This window comes from Dermacentor andersoni, chromosome 1 (genome assembly GCF_023375885.2).
Source record: "Dermacentor andersoni chromosome 1, qqDerAnde1_hic_scaffold, whole genome shotgun sequence".
NCBI classification, from domain to species: Eukaryota; Metazoa; Arthropoda; class Arachnida; order Ixodida; family Ixodidae; genus Dermacentor; species Dermacentor andersoni.
In genome coordinates, this window is record NC_092814.1 from 39571872 (window position 1) to 39592094 (window position 20223).

A 20223-nucleotide genomic window follows, 5' to 3' on the forward strand; every position below is an offset into this window, starting at 1 on the left:
TATAACTAGTACAGTTAAACCTTGATATAATGAACTTTAATATATGTAACAAAGTATTGAACTTTTCATAAGTTCTTGTCCATAGAACACAGTGTCCAGTGTTTTGAGCCTCAAAATAACTCATGTGTTTGCACATGATTTCAAAATAACGAAATTTCACTGCTCCCACAAAGCAATACTGAGGCAATAAATGGAAACTGCTGCAAATGCAGGTGGTCAAATGGTCGAATTACATGTGGCTGCTCTCAAAAGCAGCTCTCAAATCATGCGCCACGAAGCAGTGCCGAGAAGCGAAGCAGCAAGATCCTCTCGCAGTCATCATCCATATAAACTACAAATACAATAAAATCATATCGCGCCATCTTTTTGTGCGAGCAAAGGGATAGGGGCAGGGAGGGCAAGCGTGTAAAGAATTTCACAAAATTTTAATTGCAATTACATAATTGCACAAAATAATTGCAAGCTTCTCGGTTGCATGCTTAGCGACCAAGTGAAAGGGCACATAATTTCCTTGTCAATTATGTATTTTTACCACATCCACTGCATACACGCATTCTTCAGTAGAACAGACAATGCGCATTTCACAGGTACACCATCAGAAAATGACACAAAATGCACATTGATGAATGGCATGCAGCAACTCTGATTGTCAGTGAGCACTGGCCTCAAGCTCCACAACTAGAGAGGCTGGTGCTGCTGTTCACGTGGCATTCTGGATATCATCACTTGTTCATCCCATCACTTGCTATGGGAGCAACCACAACACAAATATGCTACCATTTGTTTGCCATCACTGCGTTGGCCAGTGCAACAGCAACCTGGTGCTTTATTGTTGCACTGGGATGTAGGTAGGTTAAAATCAGTGTTTCACAAATACAAAAGGTGCTGCAACAAGCATGGCCATTCAAAACAGTTAAGAACACTGCACTTTCTTCGGGTGGACTTGTCCATCAGAAATATTCAGTACAAATTACCTGAAAACATACAGGAAAGGAGCACTGTGAGCACATGTTAGTGTTGCCTCACATTGCTTGGCTAACCAAAGTTTTCTTCCAAAGCTTTATAAAGATTAATGAAAGTAGTTAAAGGCATTTTTTATGCATGGCATTACAATAAAGCTGTTTGTATACAGCCTCTGCGGTCATGAGCTCATTTCAAGTTACTAGCAGTATGACGCCAAGTTCGGAGAAGAAATTGTTTTTGCAAAAGAGTAAGAATACAGATTATTAATCTATCTTAAATAGGACATATCGTATTTACTCGAATCTAACACGGACTTTTCTCATAAAACGGGTCCAAAAATTGCGTGCGCGTTAGAATCAAGTATGACCCTAAATCTGCATTGCCATATCACCATCGGCATTTCAAAATGGCCGTCTCGTATGCGGTTCAAGCCTAGCTGCCATAGTTTTCTTCGTGTGCTGTAGTACGTGTGCTTAGGCAATGCTTCTTTTAGCTTAGGTTAGTGCATCGGCTGCCTTCCCGTTTTCTGCATTTGGTCTATCAGCATGGAAGTGCCAACTGCAGACATGCCCAGTTCATTACGATGCTGCAATTAAAAGGAAAGCGATCACGTGTGCGGAGACGGGCGGAAATCGGGCCGCATCATGGGCATTCGGAGTTCCCGAAACTCGCGTGCGGGACTGGCGCATGCAGGAGAGGCATACTACACCGGCGGCTGCTCCGTACGGCACTGCCGTACGCAGCCCTTATCTTAAAAGCAATCTACGACGGAGACAAGTCTATGTATCTAGGCACACCGTGCTGTGTTCTCGGCGCTTCGTTCGCATCGAAGCGAGAGTCCTCACAAAAGTCAATTCCCTCGCTCCTGCTAGCGCACTTCCTCACTCCAGTGTTTAAGAGTTTCCGCAGTCATTGAGTGAGACATGTTCATGTTTGCTTGTGCATGCGTGACACCATGCTTGTTAATTTAGTTAGTAAACGAATGTTTACAAGTTTATACGGCCGATAAACTACTTTCTTTACTTTTCGTATTGCTGTCTACTAATTTGCTATCGTAATCGATGCTTCGCCTTTTGGGCGAAGCTGCGACTTTGTTTGATTTATCACAACTTTAGTGCATCGGGAGGAAATTGTTATTTTTTGATTTTTTTTTTTTCCAGATGAGAGAAAGTTTTATTTCTGAATGAAAGAATGAGGTGCGCAGTACTGTAAAGGTACTTTGTTTAGGTCATGGCAAACGAGTGCTCGTTACAATCGAGCGCTCGTTAGAACCAAGTAAATACGGTATTTTGTGGCATTTCATGTGTTACAGTCGCCGACCGATTTTGCTGGACGTCGCGTGGACCAAAAAATAGCCTGAAAAACTTGTTCACCCCCCCCCCCCCCTCCCCCAACAAAAAACCTTCAAATTAATGGGTTTAGAGCGGCTTAAAAAAATCGCTAATGCCCTGCCTCATACTACGCTTGGATGTGATCAGATTAGCTTGGATTTACACAAGCGTGACTTCGCCTCCAATACAGTCAACAAGAGTGTCGCCACTTTAGTGATCTTCATTAGCAGAGATCGCATGGAGATCGAAGAAACGAACCCATATTAATTTGCACCACTTCGCTACCGCAAAGGCACGACAGGTGGCACCAATCATACAAATGCGAAGCCGTACACTCGCAAAGATACGACGTCTCCGAGACACACCTGCTATGTGGACACACCACATGCAAAATAGAAACAGAAACAGCACCGATCGCGCATAAATAATTATGACAATAGTGCTGACCACACACACAAAAAAAAAATGTGCCATCCCCTGGAGCGTTTTGTCGCTAATGAAGCGTGGCCATGGCCTCCGAGACAGGAGGATGGTGCACACTCTCTACTGATAGCTTGCGCCTCCCAATCTTGGAGGCTATAGAACGGGCCACTAGAAGCTAAGTCTGGCCAAGCCAGCAGAAAATACAGCATGCATCCTTCATGATCGGGTAGCATGGCTCAAATTTGGCGATTTAGACCGGAAAGTCAAGCTTTAGGGGCCTAAATCAGTCACAACAATGCATTGGCTCTGTGGGAACCCTGACGGTGCATTTATGAAGTCTGTAATATCCATCAAGTCCTCATTATTGGAGTCTGGAAAATCCGTCGGCTACTGTAATGTGAAAAAAAAAAATTATTTGAAAGGTTGTCAACAGAAGTCTCACGCCTGCACTCATAACCTAAGTTTAGCTCTCCATACAACAATTTTTGGCAGTCAAATCTTAATACACCCAAAGATTTACATAATTTTAATTTTTAGTTTTCAAGATGGAAATCCCAAAGGTGCATTTTCATCAAAAATCTGATCCCGAGTGTTGTAGCTATAAAAGACAAATTTTAGTATTGTTACATAGGAGAAAAAACGGAAAGAAAACATGTCCTTGAGTGATCAAATCGTGCAGACGCAGCGCAAACATATCCTGCCTACCACCCCCTTCTCCAATGTGTTCTGCTTAGTACTCCACACTTGTGCTGCAATAGGTTTGCAAAAATTCAGATTTTTCAAACATTGTCCACATGTGATCGGAATTTGAGCATATGACCCAAACACTGCATCTTGCTTACGCCATCTGCAGCAATGTCGTACTTTTCAAGAGGGTGCACCACACTACGTCGGCAAGGCCAATTTAGACCTACCATCAGTTGCCTGTGTGTGGGTTGATAGTGTGCAGCCTTGATAGCATTTCATGCACTTTGTGTTGGTGGGAACATTCAATTTGGCATTTGACTTAGATGTGTTGCATAGAGGTGCACTTTCTTAGCAGAGGGTGGGTGTAGGCCAGTTTGTGATTCATGATTTTGGGAAGTTACTTTCTTGTGTGCGTTTTCTTGCCTTGCTTTCCAAGCGTATTTTTCTATGTTCTTCAATTGAACTTCTTTCTTTTAGAGTTAAACACATATTTTTGTTGACTTTTGTGTGCCTTTGAACATCCTTCCTTATTGCCCTTCCCCTCTATATGGCTGTGTGCCCTGAGAGTATTATAAATGAATGTCTTCATGTGTTAGTTTGAATCTAGATTGAAGCAAAAAAACCAAGTCCTCGCCTAAACTGCTGCTTAAAAACTCGCCGTGGTTGCTTAGCGGCTATGGTGTTAGGCTGATAAGCACGAGGTCGCGGGATCGAATCCCGACCGCGGCGGCCGCATTTCAATGGGGGCAAAATGCGAAAACACCCGTGTGCTTAGATATAGGTGCACGTTAAAGAACCTCAGGTGGTCGAAATTTCCGGAGTCCTCCACTACGACGTGCCTCATAATCAGAAAGTGGTTTTGGCACGTAAAACCCCATAATCTAACTGCTGCTTAAAACTGGATCTGTGTGAAGCATCTGAATCTTCAGTGTTTTGACTTTTGGCATGTGCATGTTTCAGGTGTCGTCACTGAAGCAGGGTCTTCTGCCTATCACACCTGATGCTGCCCTGCTTGGGGAAATCGCCTACCATGAGTACAGAGGCAGCAGTGCCGACACGCATGAGGTTGCACGTAGCCTGGGGCCCAACAGCAAGGTTTGATGCTAGGTTCCTCTTTTATCATTGGGGTTTGTAATATATAGCCAGGCTTTTTTGCGGAACAAGGCTAAAAAGGGAACTCTGAGCAGCCTTGAACCACCCGCAATTTACAGATGAGCTTCTAGACATTCAGTGAGCATTTGAAGCCATAATATTTGGAGCACATAGCAGTTCACTTGTTTACAAAAGATGCAACTCTTAGAAGCAGCCTGCTTGCCCAGATTGCTGTTTTCCAACAAAACAAGCTGTAAAGAAGTGGTTGTGTTATTTGCTTGTTGAACATTACAGGTTCTGTTCCTGCGTAATCACGGGGTGCTCGTGTGTGGAGATTCGGTGGAAGAAGCCTTCTCTAACCTGTGTTCAACTATAGAGACATGCGAGACACAAGTACGTGGTAGAATGCGCTTACATTCAATGATATTTCTTGCCACCTATGTTGGCGTGTACTGTTATCTGTCAGAAGCAGGACGTGGTTCACAAACGTGTTGGTAACTTTTCTATGCAAATGAGGGGGGGGGGGGTACTTTTACTAGTATAAATGTGAATAATGGCCACCATTCACCATAAAGATGTGTAAACCCGCAAAAGAGAAATGAAATAAGGTGTATCTCACAGGTACGCCTGTGAGATACACCCCTCCTTCGCGCATGAAAGAAGTGCATGAAGAACACTGCCAAGAACAAGTAAACAAGCGAAAGTGTAAAACAAAGATCTCTAGTAGTGGTTTTGGAATTAGCTCTGGAAGAATTAGAGAACTATATACAGTCGCCAACTGATTTTCCGGACTCCAAAAATTCGGACATGCTCGATTATTCGGTCTGCTTTGCGGCACCGCCATTCTCCCGATAGACCATAATGTGTAACAACTGCCAAAAGTTCGGATACCTTGCAACCTCTCGTCTGATTTTTCGGACACTCCTTGAGCCAACTTGATCGAGAGCACCATGCACCGACTCTGACCGACGCATGGTTCGACTTGCTGGATGCCATTTTTGTTTTGAATGGAGCCTCCTTGCTGCCCCACAAAGTGGCGCTACTGTAAATCCCCGCTCATCATCATTGTTTCTGCCTGGTTCGATAGAGTGGCTCTACAGCAGTTCCGGTTTCAGCTTAGTAAGCCCTGTCAAGACAATCCAGCAGCTGATTTGTTTCTTCGTGCACGACGTTGCGAGTAGGCCACGTTTTTCGTTTGTGCGACTGGTGTCTGCATGGTGGTATACGCGGCATACGAAAACATCGCGTCACACCAACATTAGCATAGCAGAGAAGTGGCTATGTCGGGCGGGTATGCCGCTTAATTTCAGAGGGCCCTGGCAGTCAAAATTAATCCAGTGCCCCGCTACACCATGCCTCATAATCAAATTGTGGTTTTTGCACATAAAACCACAGAATTCAATTCAAACAATGCTGGGCCTCTTTTTGAAGCACTGTACCCAGCCACCACCCGACTTGAAGTCCACATTATTGATGAGTAGGGTGACTTGCTTCGCCTTTGTGGCCAGAATTGGCTCGGCGATGGCCAAGTTCATAGCATGAGCACCAAGAAACCACTCATAGAGGGCCTCTTCCACTTCCTTTAGGCACCTTGTCGAGCGCGTTAACACCCGTTGTCTACCAAGCAGTTTTCTTTGTCGAACTTCTCTGCTGAGCGGATGATTGTTGACACTCAGTTGCGATAGTCCATACTTCTTCACCAAGTCATACACTTTACTGTTTTTGTAGTCCTTCACAAAACTGCACTTCACATCCAAATCAATAGCAGCACACTTTCTTTTCACTAGCAACGTCGTGATTGGCGATGATCAGAGGGTGGATCAGTCATCTTCCATTTTGATGGCGAGTCAAACAAGGCAGAGAAACCATGTGTCCACGAATGACTTCAACGCAACCGACCGACGGGCACAAGGAACTTGATCCTTTAGCAAAACTGTGCAGAATGAGGGGCCAGTGATCAATCTGGGAGCAGGGCAGTTGGCGCGGTCCATTCGTGCTTTCGGAGGCTGGCGAGGCACAGAGCTGAGGGCGCAGTCTATTAATGTTCGGAGGGGTGGGAGGGCAATGGGGTAAAAGGCGTACAAGGCTGGTGATGCGAAGGATGAGTGCACAGCGGCTGTTGGGTCAGCGGGGAGGGTGCAGTGGCTCGAATTTCTTTTTCTTTTTCTTCTTCTCCCCCCCCTCCCCCCCTCAAGGATTTCACGTTTCAGTACCTTGCTGCATGCACAACCAGCAGCCAGAATTCATTGTTATAGCCAACAATCCGGCATGGGGGCATTGTAGTAAGCGTTTTATTTCACCATAGTGAACGTACAAAAGTTAACGGTGCCATTACTTTTACGACTATAGGCTTCAAAATTGTCACATGATGCACCCTCCTAGCCCTTTTCTTTCCTGCATGCTTTCTGGTAAGGAGCCATCTTGTTTTTGGTGAATGCTAATGGTTTATGTAAGAGAAAGGCTTAGCAAGCACTTTTTATTCCATGTGCAATAAAGTGCAATAAAAAAAAACTTTGTTCATTGTTTAAAGGGCCCCTCACCAGGTCTGACCATTTTAAGCTGACAAGCACAGTGCATACAGTACGCGTTAACGATCGTGTCTGCAAAGTATTACACTGCCACTCGCCACGAAAAGAGCTGTAATTTAAAACTAAATGCTGTACGCCCTTCTCCTTGTGGGCGCTGTGCTCCCAGCTGGAGAGTCAATGTCAATTACACAAATGCGCCTACGTAAATCGCAGTGCTGTGATGTCACTCATGCAACTTTGAGGATTACCGTATTTACTTGCATAATGATCGCACTCACGTAATGATCGCACCCCTGAATTTTGTCGTCAAAATTAGATTTTTTTATTTCCCGTGTAATGATCGCACCCCTAACTTGCCACAGCGATATGTCGTGTGCCAAGTCGAGCTAATATTGATCGCGCTTACCATCTGTCGAATGCTACGCGAACGACTCAAGACAAACCAAGCGGTCTGCACACACCAAACATTCTTAAGTAGATGCCTCATTTCATTACTTTCATCACTTTCCGCACTTCCATGACTAAAAAAAAGCTGCAACGAAACTTGCCTTTATTATGTGTAGGCTTTATAAGGGTTGTGGCCAGCAACAAAAAAGATGCCTTCTTCTTTCATTCATTCATTTTTTCATTTTTATTTCCTTAAAAACCCCCGAGGGGGTATTACATAAGGGGTGGGTTTTTTTTGTTAGACAGAATATTGTTGATAACGATTAGTGCAATGTTATATTTGATACGCTATGCATGAAGCTTGATGGGCAGGTGATAATGGCGATGTTGTGAGAAAGGCCGTTCCAGTCTTTTGCTGCTCTGGGAAAAAAATGAAGCAGAAAACGTTTTAGTGCGGGCACGTGGGCGAGAAACTTGCAACGAATGACCAGTGCGGTGAGATATGTGAGCTGCAGGGATAATGTAAGGAGCGCAATTAAGTGGCGAGTGAAAGAACTTGTGAAATAGAGAGAGGGTTGCAATGCGTCGGCGACAGGGCAAAGGTGATAAGTTACACTCGGCTTTGAGGGATGAAGCACTGATTTCATATGAATACGAAGCATGAATGAATCTAGCAGCACGATTTTGAACGGATTCTAGGGTATTAGTGAGACCTACTTCGGGTGGGTTCCAGATGGGAGATGCGTACTCCAACTTAGCCCTCACTAATGATTTATAAACAAGTAGTTTTACGTGTCTCGGAGCGTTACGTAAATGACATTTTAAGAAACCCAAAGTTCTGTTAGCTGATGACGTGTCTTTAGCAATGTGCGTGTTCCAAGACATATTGTTAGATAAGGTAACTCCAAGGTATTTATAAGTGGTTACTGATTCAACAGGGATGTTAGCTATGTTGTAAGTGAAGTGAAGGGGAATTTTACGACGAGTGAAGGGAATGAGCTTGCATTTAGTAGGGTTTAGGGACATTAGCCAGTCATCACACCATTGTAGTATGTGGTCGAGATCTTGTTGTAGAATAATATGGTCAGATGGGCTAGTAATGGTTCGGTTCTCGGATCTGCACTCGTGGGCACGCAACAAATTGCGAGTGGCAACGATAGTAGCCACGTTTACACCAATATGTTAAAAGTGTACCCTATTCATACGCCAACACTTGTAACACAGCTAAGATATTCACCCGCCCTTAGTGGAAACGTGCCGTATTAGGATAGTAATGAATGAAGACAGATGCCGCAGTTTCCGCAGCATGCCGGCCATGTGTTTGTCACTGGCAGCTAAGCGCGCCCATCTGTTTCTGTCCCCTCAAAGTGGACATGGCTACGTTATTGCCCCAAACTTGCTCATATTAACAATATCATTCATTACTGATACGGAAAAAACTGTTTCAATGCACACAATGTACTCACGAGATGAAAAAAAATCGCGTTCAGCACGTTCGGCTTGCTCCGCCGGCCGCCATTTTTTGTTTTGGTGTCCCGCAGCAAATGTGGGATGAAAAAATTTTTTTCTTTTCGCGGGAAATTTAACCCGCGTAATGATCGCACCCCTGATTTTGCGTCAATGTTTCTGACAAAAAAGTGCGATCATTATGCGAGTAAATATGGTATCTTTAAGTGGGTTCGACTGTGTAAGTGGACTGCACTGTATTATGCACGTAGACCTAGCCTAAAGGGTCACTGAAGAGAAACACTAAGGCTGTGTTCCAATGCTCGCCGTAGACTACAAAGTAGCTGGCTAAGCGGGCACCATCCATCTTAAGTCTCATTCATATTCTGATGCAGCCTTCGAAAAAGACAGCTTCACAAAGACAGCATTGAAGTCGGAAATGACGCAGGCTGCGTTGTCTAAATAAGATGGGGGCTGAGCAGAATGCTTAGAAACTCAACAGGAGGTTATGCGAGAAGGAAACATAGTCCACTTTCCTGTGCGCTTAATGTACGCTGCGCCTGGGTTTTACAGGTTCGTTGAAAGAGTTGAAATACCGAGATAATGTGTGCTTTTATCTTTAACTTGTACACAAGGTGGTGCCACATCAGTGACATCCTCCAGAAGGTTCCAGGTGCATTCGATTAATGAGGCTCAAAGCTGTCATACTGTCTACATAGACTGTCTCCGATGCTGGCCGGAATTAAAACACACCCTAGATCAATTTAGACTGATAAAATGTTCTTTGAAGACCTTTGTTGTTAATTTCATAATAGGTTCATTATTAGAAGAGAAAAGCAAGAGTCTGTTTAATTTTTTCGATTACGCACTGAAATACCAATGCCGGGACGTACCATCAGTGGGATGTCACGGATAAGTTTCCTCGTATTTGCACCTCGTTGGCTCATTAAAGCTTTGCAAAACTTGCCATGTTCACTATTTCACCCCTTTATAACACAATGCAGGACATTTTTACTCAAAGAATTAACTAGGCCCTAGCGGACATCATCAATATCCATGACAGTATAGCTAGAGAGGAGAATATTAGGGTATATTCGGGACTCGGAGATTACCTTAAGAACCCGCGTATAATATGAACCCGCATATAGTACAAGGTGAAATTTTTGGGACTTGAAATGTAAAAAAATTTTATCTGCATATAATACGAGTTGCGAAAACTCTAAGGAAACATTTATTTAAATTGCACTCCGCACTTCAATTGCTGTCTTCCTCACCTGCGCTCTCTTCAGATAGGTCCTTGTCGGACATGTCTATTATATTATTATTATTAATATTATTATTATATGCAGGTTTTAACAGTATTATAGCCAGAAAGCAGTGCTTGTTTATACAGTTCTGAAGGTTCGAGAGTCAAGTTTGAAGACTGCATGCATTCCACTCCCACCACTGGCCCTCAGCCCTGCTTAGGCCACTGAGGCAGTCCTTCTCATTAAAGTTCTCTTTCTCTCTCTCTTCACTTTTGCTAAATGAATATGGGGTTGAGCAACGAACTCTAAACAGGGGATAGTCAGTTAGTTTATAAAGAATTAAAACATCTGATACAACTCACCTCAAACTAACAGTAGGTAGGGTGGTAAACAAGGCGCAGAAGATGATTAGTCGAGAAAACTATGTGCACGAGTCCATACCATGACTGGTATTTAAAGTGACATGGCAGTAACTTGGAAATGTTTCTTCTGATGCTGCACTTGTAATCTCTGGTCATCTCTCACCTGCCCAGATGAAGCTTGCACCCATTGGTTTCGACAATGTGCACCTTCTCTCTGAAGAGGCACAGCGCAGCATGCGTGAGGAGCACGCACGCCAGAAGGGAGTTGATGAGCCCCTTCCTGGTGGGGATGAGGACAAGGAGAAGGCTGAGCCGAAGGAGAAACCCAAGCGCTGGCGCCCTTGCGACATTGTCTTTGAGGCCCACATGCGCACCCTTGACAACTCGGTGAGGAGTGCACTTCGCATATCACAGAGAAGTTGGTCTCATTATTGAGAAAGTGCTGGACACACTTATGGTGATGGCAGAGTGAGCAGAACTGTGCAATGCAATCCAGTTATAGCAAGCTTGGTACAGGGAAATATTTCTTATGTAAAATGTTGGGCACTAGTTGTCGTCACTGAAACATGCCAAGCTTCAGGGTCTCAGTTTGGGTTGTCAGTGACTCGTTTTTAAACATGCAGTGTGAAGTTGGGCAAGAACAAAAGAACCAAGGAGGACAGAGGCCGCTCTTTCTTCTGGATTCTTTTGTCCTTGACCATTTTTATGCTGTAGGTGCAGAATGCATATTTTAATTTCTCTAGCTACTAACCATTGTTCTACACTGCTCGAGTGGAGGCAGAAGCCCTTCTTGGTATTGAGCAATGACAGGCTGGCCTTATTCTTGTTGCTAGAGCAAGAATAAGCTTTTTTTTTTTTTTTTATGATGCATTTGAAGTACTACAGTAAAATCTAGTTCAGATTTCACTCACGAGACTGAAAAGAATGTAAGAATTGATGGGATGTTGAATTGTTAAGGCTATCAAGAGAATAATAAACAAATTTAATTTACATCAGGACACATTTATTTACTGAATGTATCAGCAAATCCTGTTTCTATTTTGCACAAAAGCAGTGCAGAAGCTGGGATTCTCATCTTGCAACTGATTAGTGCTTGCAGCAGCGAAGGCCTCTCTATTTTCACATTGCAGGTGCAGTGCAAGACCCACGTCTTAATACGAGACATGCCTTTTACCGCTGCTTGCACATCCCAATTTTTCGCCTGTGTGCTGGTTGACAACAGATTGTCTGTCTGTCGTGATGTAGCAGCTGGTCGGTTCGATGCCAGCGTGCGGACCCTACAGTTGCACTGTAGAATCGGTTTTAGTTGACAGCTTCCGCTATGTTTGTGACATTGCGCATCCATTGCTTAAAGTCCAAACAAAGATACTGCTCGCCACAACCACTGCAAATGAAACAGTGTTCGCTATCCGTGGATGGTGAGAGCACAGTCAAAATGGAACTACTGTGTTTCACAACTGGTGTGGTCGAAACTGTGGTCACCATCGATGCAATCATAGATGGCAACTATGCAGTTCTGAAGTCATGTGGCCAGCGTGGTGCCATGCGCAGCAGTAAACACAAGAGAAAGGCTATAAAGGCACAAATAGGGACGTAGCGTTCTGCATTCCTGTTGTTACCACACAGTTGCCGCTGATCAATATGGCGATGCAGATACTATGCATAATTTTGGGTAGACGCTAGCTCCGTTTTTGTGGCGCTTCAAGGGTTGTCTGAATTAACCACTGTGTGGCCAAACAAGTCCGAATTAACAAGTTTTATGCCATGAAATAATGCATACACCTGCCGAGACCTGGGTACAAGTCCAAATTATCCACTTCTCCATATTATTTATTCAAAAGAACCTTACAGGCCCTATGGCAGAGCATAAAGTAAGGGGGGCATATTAAACAGTAAAGGTATAAAAAGTACAAATTTCCAACAGGATCAGTGCTATAAAAAGATTACTGTGTTACACAATATTGAAGGCACTAAGAATACAAAGCAATATCTGAAGGCACACGAACACTTGTTACTGTTAACAGAGCAAAGGAATACCGTTTATGAAAATGATATACAACATGGCAAAAATGCACGATAACATACACTAGATTGGTCACTCGTGAATGGTATTAAATGGGAAAAGCATGAGTAACTGAGAGCGGAACGTGTCGGGATTAGATATGGAGGCTATGTTATCAGGGAGGTCATTCCAGAGACGAATGGCACGTGGTAGTGCAGATGAATTAAATGCATTTGTTTTACCGTATATGCGCATGAAACTGAACTGATTATGTAATCTGCGTGAAAAAGAGTGGGGTATTTGTAGTTGTAACCGGGTTCTTTTATTAGTGTAAATATATTTGTGGAATAAGCACAGAAGAGCGATGTTGCGGCGGATATCTAATGGCGGCAACAGTAGGTCTAGTTTAATTTGTGTAATGCTTGAGTTTATACTGTAGTTATGGGATATGAACCGGGCTGCTCTGTTTTGTATATTTCCGTCATATTTATTAGGTAATTTTGATGAGGGGACCAAATTGGAGAGGCGAATTCTAACTGTGGCAAGATGAATGTTTGGAAAGCGAGTTTTCGAATGTTTGGCGGGGCATTTCGCAAGTTGCGTCGTAGATAGCCAAGAGAACATGATGCTTTGGCGCATGTAGAAGTGATGTGTGGGGCCCATGAAAGATTCTCTGTAAGAACTACACCAAGGTACTTATATGATGAAGTGTGGGAAAGCATAGTGTTAAGATGATACGAATATTTGGAATTTACACATTTTCGGCTGAAGCACATCACCTCGCACTTTGTAAAGTTTAGTGTCATGAGCCATTTGTTACACCAGTTAGCGATAAGGTTAAGATCTGCTTGAAGTTTCAAGTGATCGTCAGTCGTGTGAATAGGACGGTAGATTATGCAGTCATCGGCAAAAAGGCGCATGCAGGAAGTAATCTGGGTGGGTAAGTCATTAATGTAGATTAAGAAGAGTAAGGGGCTGAGGACGCTGCCTTGTGGCACACCAGAGCTAACAGAAGGCGGGGAAGAGAAATTGTTAACAGTAAACTGTTTTCGAAAAGAAAGAAAATTACGAATCCAGGATAATGTTAGTCAAGTCGTAGGGCAGATAATTTAGAAATTAGGCGACAGTGGGGCACGCGGTCAAAAGCTTTAGAAAAGTCAAGAAAGATACAGTCAGTTTGAAGGTTGCAGTCCATGTTAAAGTGCAAGTCAGTCGTTAGTTCAAACAATTGCGTGTCACAAGAAAATCCCTCCCTAAAACCATGCTGATTAGAAAAAAAACAAGGTTTTACTGTAGTTGACTCTCTGTTGAGGGTCTACCGCTGTGTGTGGAGAAAAGGCAAGGACGTCCTGTGGGAGCATTAGTACCATCCATCCTCTGAACTGTATTATTTAGTGCTAAATATAAAACTTTGCATAGCCTTCAGATCATGCCTGTGTAAACCAAGAGGTCTCTTGTTTTTGGAGAGTGCGGTCTTTTGAGTGGGGTGTAGGCACTGTAATACAGAACATGGAGACAAATACAATTTAGCATTATGTCCTGCCACTTCCCATATTTATATTTGTTAATGTAAAATACTTCTGCATAAAAGCCATTTTGCATTTGTGTAGGGACTAAAGTTTTCTATGTGATTCTCTGCTGTCTCCAAGTGTTCAACCTATATACTGCTTGCTTTCTTTAGGGTCACAGAACAGGATACATCTATCGACAACCACTGCTGCGCAATGAGCAGCCACGTCTCAAGACAGATGTGGAAGTGCCCCCATCAGCCAGCTCCATCGCGCAGTTTTTGGAAGAAGATAAGTGGCTGAGGTAGGAACATGGTTGCTTACGTTTCCTGTGTATGGCTTTGTTGCCTTTCTAAAAACAATGCTGTTTGTCATTGTCACTGAAACTGCAACACCGCATTGCCACATATTTTCTTTTGTGCGTGCATGCATTGATTACACCCATATGCTTGCATACACATGTGCTTGCATGTTGCCTGGTTAGTCTGTGCATTAATAATTGCCATGCTGGTGCTACAGATAAAGGATAATACACCCTATGTGTGGTTAAATCTGCATCCCCTGACTCCTTGAACAAAGGGCAACTGGGCTTTGCTAGTTGAATGATGTTGAGTTTAACTGTCATCACTGTCTAGTACTTTGTTTACTTCATCGCAGCCCTCATCTGAGCAGACAGCAAGGGAGTTCGTGTTATTTGAAGTTGCTTCATGATTCAGAGCAGCAATAATTTATAACAGGCAGCTTGGCTTGGCTTGACCCGTAGTTTGCATGTGGTCAGTGACTCCTGGATTGACTGAACCCTAACAATAGTGTCCTTTCTCTATTTTGGTTTCATGGAGGTGCTGGCAATATCAAAACAAAGTATCGCTCTTTATGCTAGTCTAGATGGTCAAATTGGCATGCTGTCACCATGCAGGCAGAATCTGAAAAGTTGAATGGGGCTGTGTAATGAAATCATTTGAAATTTAGATCATCCTTATAACATAGCCTCCAGATTCTTGCCTATCGCATACCTAACCTTTTGAATATGTATCCTGCAGTATGCGACTTAGTTTCTGAGAGTGTTTCGCTTGCATAATACAGACGTTTCAGCTTATGCTGGTGTCAGTGTTTTTGGTGATTTGTGTTTTGTGTTCTTTTAGGGGTGTGTAAATACCGAACAGTACATTTTGAATCAAACATCAGAAAATTTTTTTTTACAGAAATAAATGCTTATAAATTTTTGGCAAGAATATATGGAACTGTAAATGCGTGGCAGTCTGCCATTGTATGACGAATGTAGCAAACTTAGGCACATAGAAATCAAGAGACAGTAGAATATTGTTGATACAATTCCGTTAGTGTCTAAACGGAACGAAAACAAAACGGTATTTTTGACTGGAACGAATTGAACTGAAACATTGTTTTTGTTTCGTAGTGAAACTGAAATATTTTTGATAGGTTTTCAGTTCAAGGGGAAAGTGTGCAATCTGAAGCTACCGACGTCACAATGTCCGAATTAGCATGCATCTCAGGGGTCCACATACACTAAAAGCTCGTTAATTCGAACCGCAAGGGGAAGCCGCTTCAGTTCGAATTAACGAAAGTTTGAACTAACGAAAGTGAAGGAGAACAACAGTACATTGCGATTTGGAAGCAGTAGGGCAAGTCAGAAATTTAATGCTTCAAAAAGTCCGTGATCGTAGTCTGCCTTTTTTCCTTCAAGGCTACAGCTGGCACTTTTTGCTCTAACGAGCGAATGTGGCGGGAGGCCTCCTCTTCGCCTTCTTCAAAACTGAAGAAGACGGGCAGCATTCGATCCAGCCATGACCTCCGCAGCAGAGGGCTGCACTGGTGCTTCGTCTTCCTCCTCGTCACTAGCAGCGACAGGTTCAGCGCTTCTGACCTGAGAAATTATGTCCTCATCTGTCAGCGCACCACACACCACTGCACTCTCGTCCGCATCGACATGGTCAGCAAAGGAGATGTCGTCCAAAACGTCCGCCATGGGAGCGGTGACGCCATCTTCGAGCGCAGGTGGCTGGTTTCCTCATTGTAGAGCTTGCACACCGAAGCCGCAGTGGCGATAGCAGTTTGCTATCATAACCGCAGTTACTTGCTCCCAAGCACGTACAAGCATGTGTAGCGCACTTAGGAGCATCACCTGATGTATATTACACAAAATAATTCGCTCCAACAGATGGTGCCGCTAAAATGATTAAAACGTTTTAATGATACCTTGGTCCATGGGCTGCAGCGCCGCTGTAGTGTTAGGTGGAAGGAAGGCTAGCTCAATGACCTTCGTCTCAACGTCGACCTTACGAGTCGAACAGTTACCAACGAGCAGGAGGACTTTCTGTCCACAACGCTCAAACTTTTTGTCCATCTTTGCTAGCCACTGTCTAAACAGCTCCCCCGTCATCCATGCCTTTCTGTTGACCACGTCCCCTGGGAGGGACCGGATGTTCTTGAAGCAACGCTGACTTTTCGATTTGCCGATCACTTAAAGCGGGAGCTTTTCAGTTCCTGCCATGTTCGCTGCAACCAATACAGTTATTCTCTCCTTGCTTCTTTTCCCTCGAGTGCACTTGTCGCCTTTATATGCGATTGTTTTGGCAGGCAGCAATTTGAAAAATAAAGCAGTTTCGTCTGCGGAGAATACTTCTCCATGTGGCCTTGCAACACCTCGGAGTGCCAAGCTTCACACGTTGCAACGTTTACGGCCTTTGCTTCTCCCGACACAGAACGGAAAACTAGGTCGTCACGCTCGCGGAAACGGTGCAGCCACCCATCTGAAGCAACAAAGTCGTTGTAACCCAGCTGCAGGGCAAAGTCCGCTGCCTTCGCCAGTATCACAGGGCTGGTTAGTGGAATATCCTGAGCGCACATGTCCTTTATCCAAAGCTGCAACGCTTTCTCGAGGTTGGGATACTTTGTGGGCCGCAACTTCTTCCTTTCGTTGGCAACTTCTGCTGCCAAGGCATCTTCAATAGCCCTCTTATGCTTTATGGAAGTAGATAGCGTGCTTTTCGGTATTGCATGCTTCTTCGCAATTTCTTGCTTAGAGAAGAGTCCGGCGTCCACTGCCCGCAGGATATTGCTCTTCTCTTGCAGTGTTTTGGCGCAGTGATGGCGTGTGCCCGCGGGTACACGCCATCTTCAAGTCGCAGCTCTGGGTTCGACTGTGCCACACCACCAATGCCCACCGACACGAATGTTAGCCAAGGCTTAACACCATCGCAAGGAATTGCGACTGGTACCTCCTAAACTGAAAACAGACGTGCACAACCGATGAAGACTGCCGAGACAGACGCTGAACATGTGAAGGTGGCGAAGGCCCCGATTCGTCAGTTCTTGATTGCAAATGCAGCTGCGACGCACTTGATTCGCAGCGTTTTGGTGCTTGGCGCGCCATCTGCCGCACATTAGCAGCTACACAAGATTTGCAAAGCCTCCGAGATTCGCGACGGGCAAGAAGTCTCGGAGGTCACGCAGAACGGAGAGGAGGCGGCCGCCGCTGCCTTCTGGCCGACCCCGCGCCGGTTAGATTTTTCCCGATTTTGCCTTCTCTCGCCGTTCTCTCCATTCCGGAGGCGATGCAGCCTTGTGTTTAGGCAGTAGGCGTGTTTCTCTGGCCATGTGCCAGGAGCCAAGCTGCCGGCACGGTGGCACGTAGTTCGAACTATCCGTGGCGGAACCTTCTCGCGTTCGAATTAGCAGGCTTTTTTATACATAGACTTCTGTGGAGCTTGGCTGGACCAAATCGTACAGTTCGAATTATCCATAAAATCCCATTATTGAAGTTCAAATTAACGAGCTTTCATTGTAAGCACTTATCTCGGGCAGGGATAGTGCGAGCGATAGCTGGTTGAGCGCTCCACTAAACTAAGCCTGCCTCTTGGTGTACTAGCAGATCACCATCATAGCAAAACCCAAGGCCTGCCCACTGAAGAGCTTAGCGTTTCGTTTTCTACAGGTACAACGCTTTGTTACTAGTTTTATGATTCATTTATGTTCATTTAAGTTCATTTTATCGGAACAGCAGTCCCTCATTTCAGTGAGCACACACGGTGTCATGCTGCTTCTGAGATCATGCTCAGTGCCCAGACTCAAGGCACACTGAGCGTGATGTCAGAATTTATGATTCACTTATTGAGAAAACCAAGTAATAGGGTTTTATTGTTACCTTGCGTCAAAAATTTTTGCATGTGCCCCAAAACCATTATGTATTGTTACAAATCATTTTTTTTCCCGTTTTGGAACAGAATCTAAACAGGACTTTTTCAGTGGAACAAAACTAAAGCCAGAATGAAAAACATTTCGTTCAGACACCCTGCCTTTACCTACAATTTCCTGGCGTCTATGTTGGCGATCGAGAACACAAAAAATGACGCAATACAGTTGAGTTTCTTTTTTACCGGTTCATCCATTCTCAGGCAGCACAATTTTTCGGCACAACGTTCATTACATTGCCAAACTGCTATTGTATAACTTTTTCTGCCGCTATATCCCATGTAAGAAAAAGAAAAGGCAAGAGGCGCGCTCAATCGAGAAAACTAGCGGCTCACCACAGCACTTTCCCTGCAGTACTCACCTGCCTCTCTCGCGGGAAAACGTTGGAGTTTCCTATTCCAGTATCGGCAAATCTCTTGCCTGGTCGTCGCACAAAGCGTTCACAGCTGTTGTTGCCAACCTATTGCGATAAGCATTTTCACCTATCTGTTCAGCGCGCGTGACGTAGTGCTGTTGGAAGCATACTGCACTGTTGTTTCATGCAAGTGAGCGTTATGTTTCGTTCAGGCAGCATCATAGGCATCGTGTTCTGGAGTTGCCGACAAGGCTCGATTCTGTTTTTGTTTCACAAAGGAAAATGACAGTGGTCGCTCTGGCACACCAATGCCACAACGATTTGTGCCAAGTGGGCACATCAGAACTGCCCGCCAAAATGTTGCACTAAAAGAAGCTGCTGACCCAGGTCGAAAACAATAATGCGTGCCTCGAGCCGCTTAATTCCCATCTGCTCAGTGCACATTGTGCTGCAACAATTCGCAGATGTCAACCAAGTTAAGTCTGCCAATTTATTTAGTGTCTTTTGATCATACGTTTTCTGGTTAGTACGTTTTTTTTTTAAATTTTTTGCTCTTTTTTGCTTTATGAGCGAGGTTGCACTGTATACAGTACAATCTATTGTTATTCAAGGGAACACCAAATCCGTTTGCCAGCACTGATTACAGCTCAGTGTAGTATATGAAAGTCTTGATGGAAAATATTTTTATCAGTAGAAATTCTGTTGAATAGAATCGAGTGCTGTTTTCTTCCTCTGAAACTAGTGAATTATTTGTTCTGTTGTACTGAATACCGATGGGGTTCTAAGTTTAATAATGGACCTGTGTTTTGCAGAAATCTTTTATTTATTGCATAGAAAGGTTTGCATTCCATTTTCTGCAAAATGCAAAAGGACTATCCCAACTTTATGGCAGGTTGGTTATCATAGGCCAGTCTGTGTGACCGACAAAAGGACTGCGCATCACGTGAGTCAATCACCACTCCGCGATAGCCAGCAACTATAGCCGGCGAGGTTTGTCATGATTTGCCATGTGTCAAAGATTCTGTAATCTGGAGGTTCACAGCAAGTCCATGCAATCCTAGGCCCATAGACGAAAGGTCCCGGCCAGGCCCATGGGAATGCATGGGCACCGGCAGGAGCCTTCAGTCGGGATCGAATTAATCAGAACCAAATTAACGGCAGTCTAATAGGAAAGTGAAATTACGTTGCGCATGGTCTTCAAAGCTATAAAACTTGTGAGACACAGGTTGCAATGAGGACTTGTCTGTTCACTATGTCAAGGCAAGTTATAGTGCAAAAAAGCCATAAGGACACAGGAAGAATTGTTGGACACGCAAGGTACTGCTGTGGATGAATGTGTTTTGACCTCTTGGGTTTTTTCAGTGTAGCTTGTGTTGTCGTGAAGCCCAATCGCAAAAGGTCTGATGTCGCTACAGTCGAACCTGGATATGTCTAACTCGAAGGGGATCGCAGAATAGTTTGATATATCAATAATTTGATGCATTAAACAGAATAAAACAGCGGTTCAATGTATCCGGTTTCGGCTATATTTTGGGCTGCTGAGAGTGGCTCTGTGACACTTGTCTCAGATAGCCATTGTGTGCGTCTTACACAAAAATTTGCACTGCCTGTAATGGTTCACATTGAAAAGCGATCAGATTTGGCAACAGACGGGATCAACACGTGATCAACACGATCAAC

General features: G+C 44.1%; 1 protein-coding gene across 10 annotated transcripts in view; it reads left to right on the top strand.

The window, feature by feature from the left end:
• The window catches only part of hts (adducin 1-like protein hts), a 192280-nt gene that overhangs the window by 96315 nt on the left and 75742 nt on the right, over positions 1 to 20223 (top strand). For all 10 annotated transcript variants that reach the window (XM_055061340.1, XM_055061341.1, XM_055061343.1 and 7 more), the window contains exons 5-8: positions 4365 to 4499; positions 4791 to 4889; positions 10638 to 10853; positions 14150 to 14280. In XM_055061340.1, the coding sequence (XP_054917315.1) occupies positions 4365 to 4499; positions 4791 to 4889; positions 10638 to 10853; positions 14150 to 14280 (581 nt within the window). The remainder of the gene's footprint in view (positions 1 to 4364; positions 4500 to 4790; positions 4890 to 10637; positions 10854 to 14149; positions 14281 to 20223) is intronic.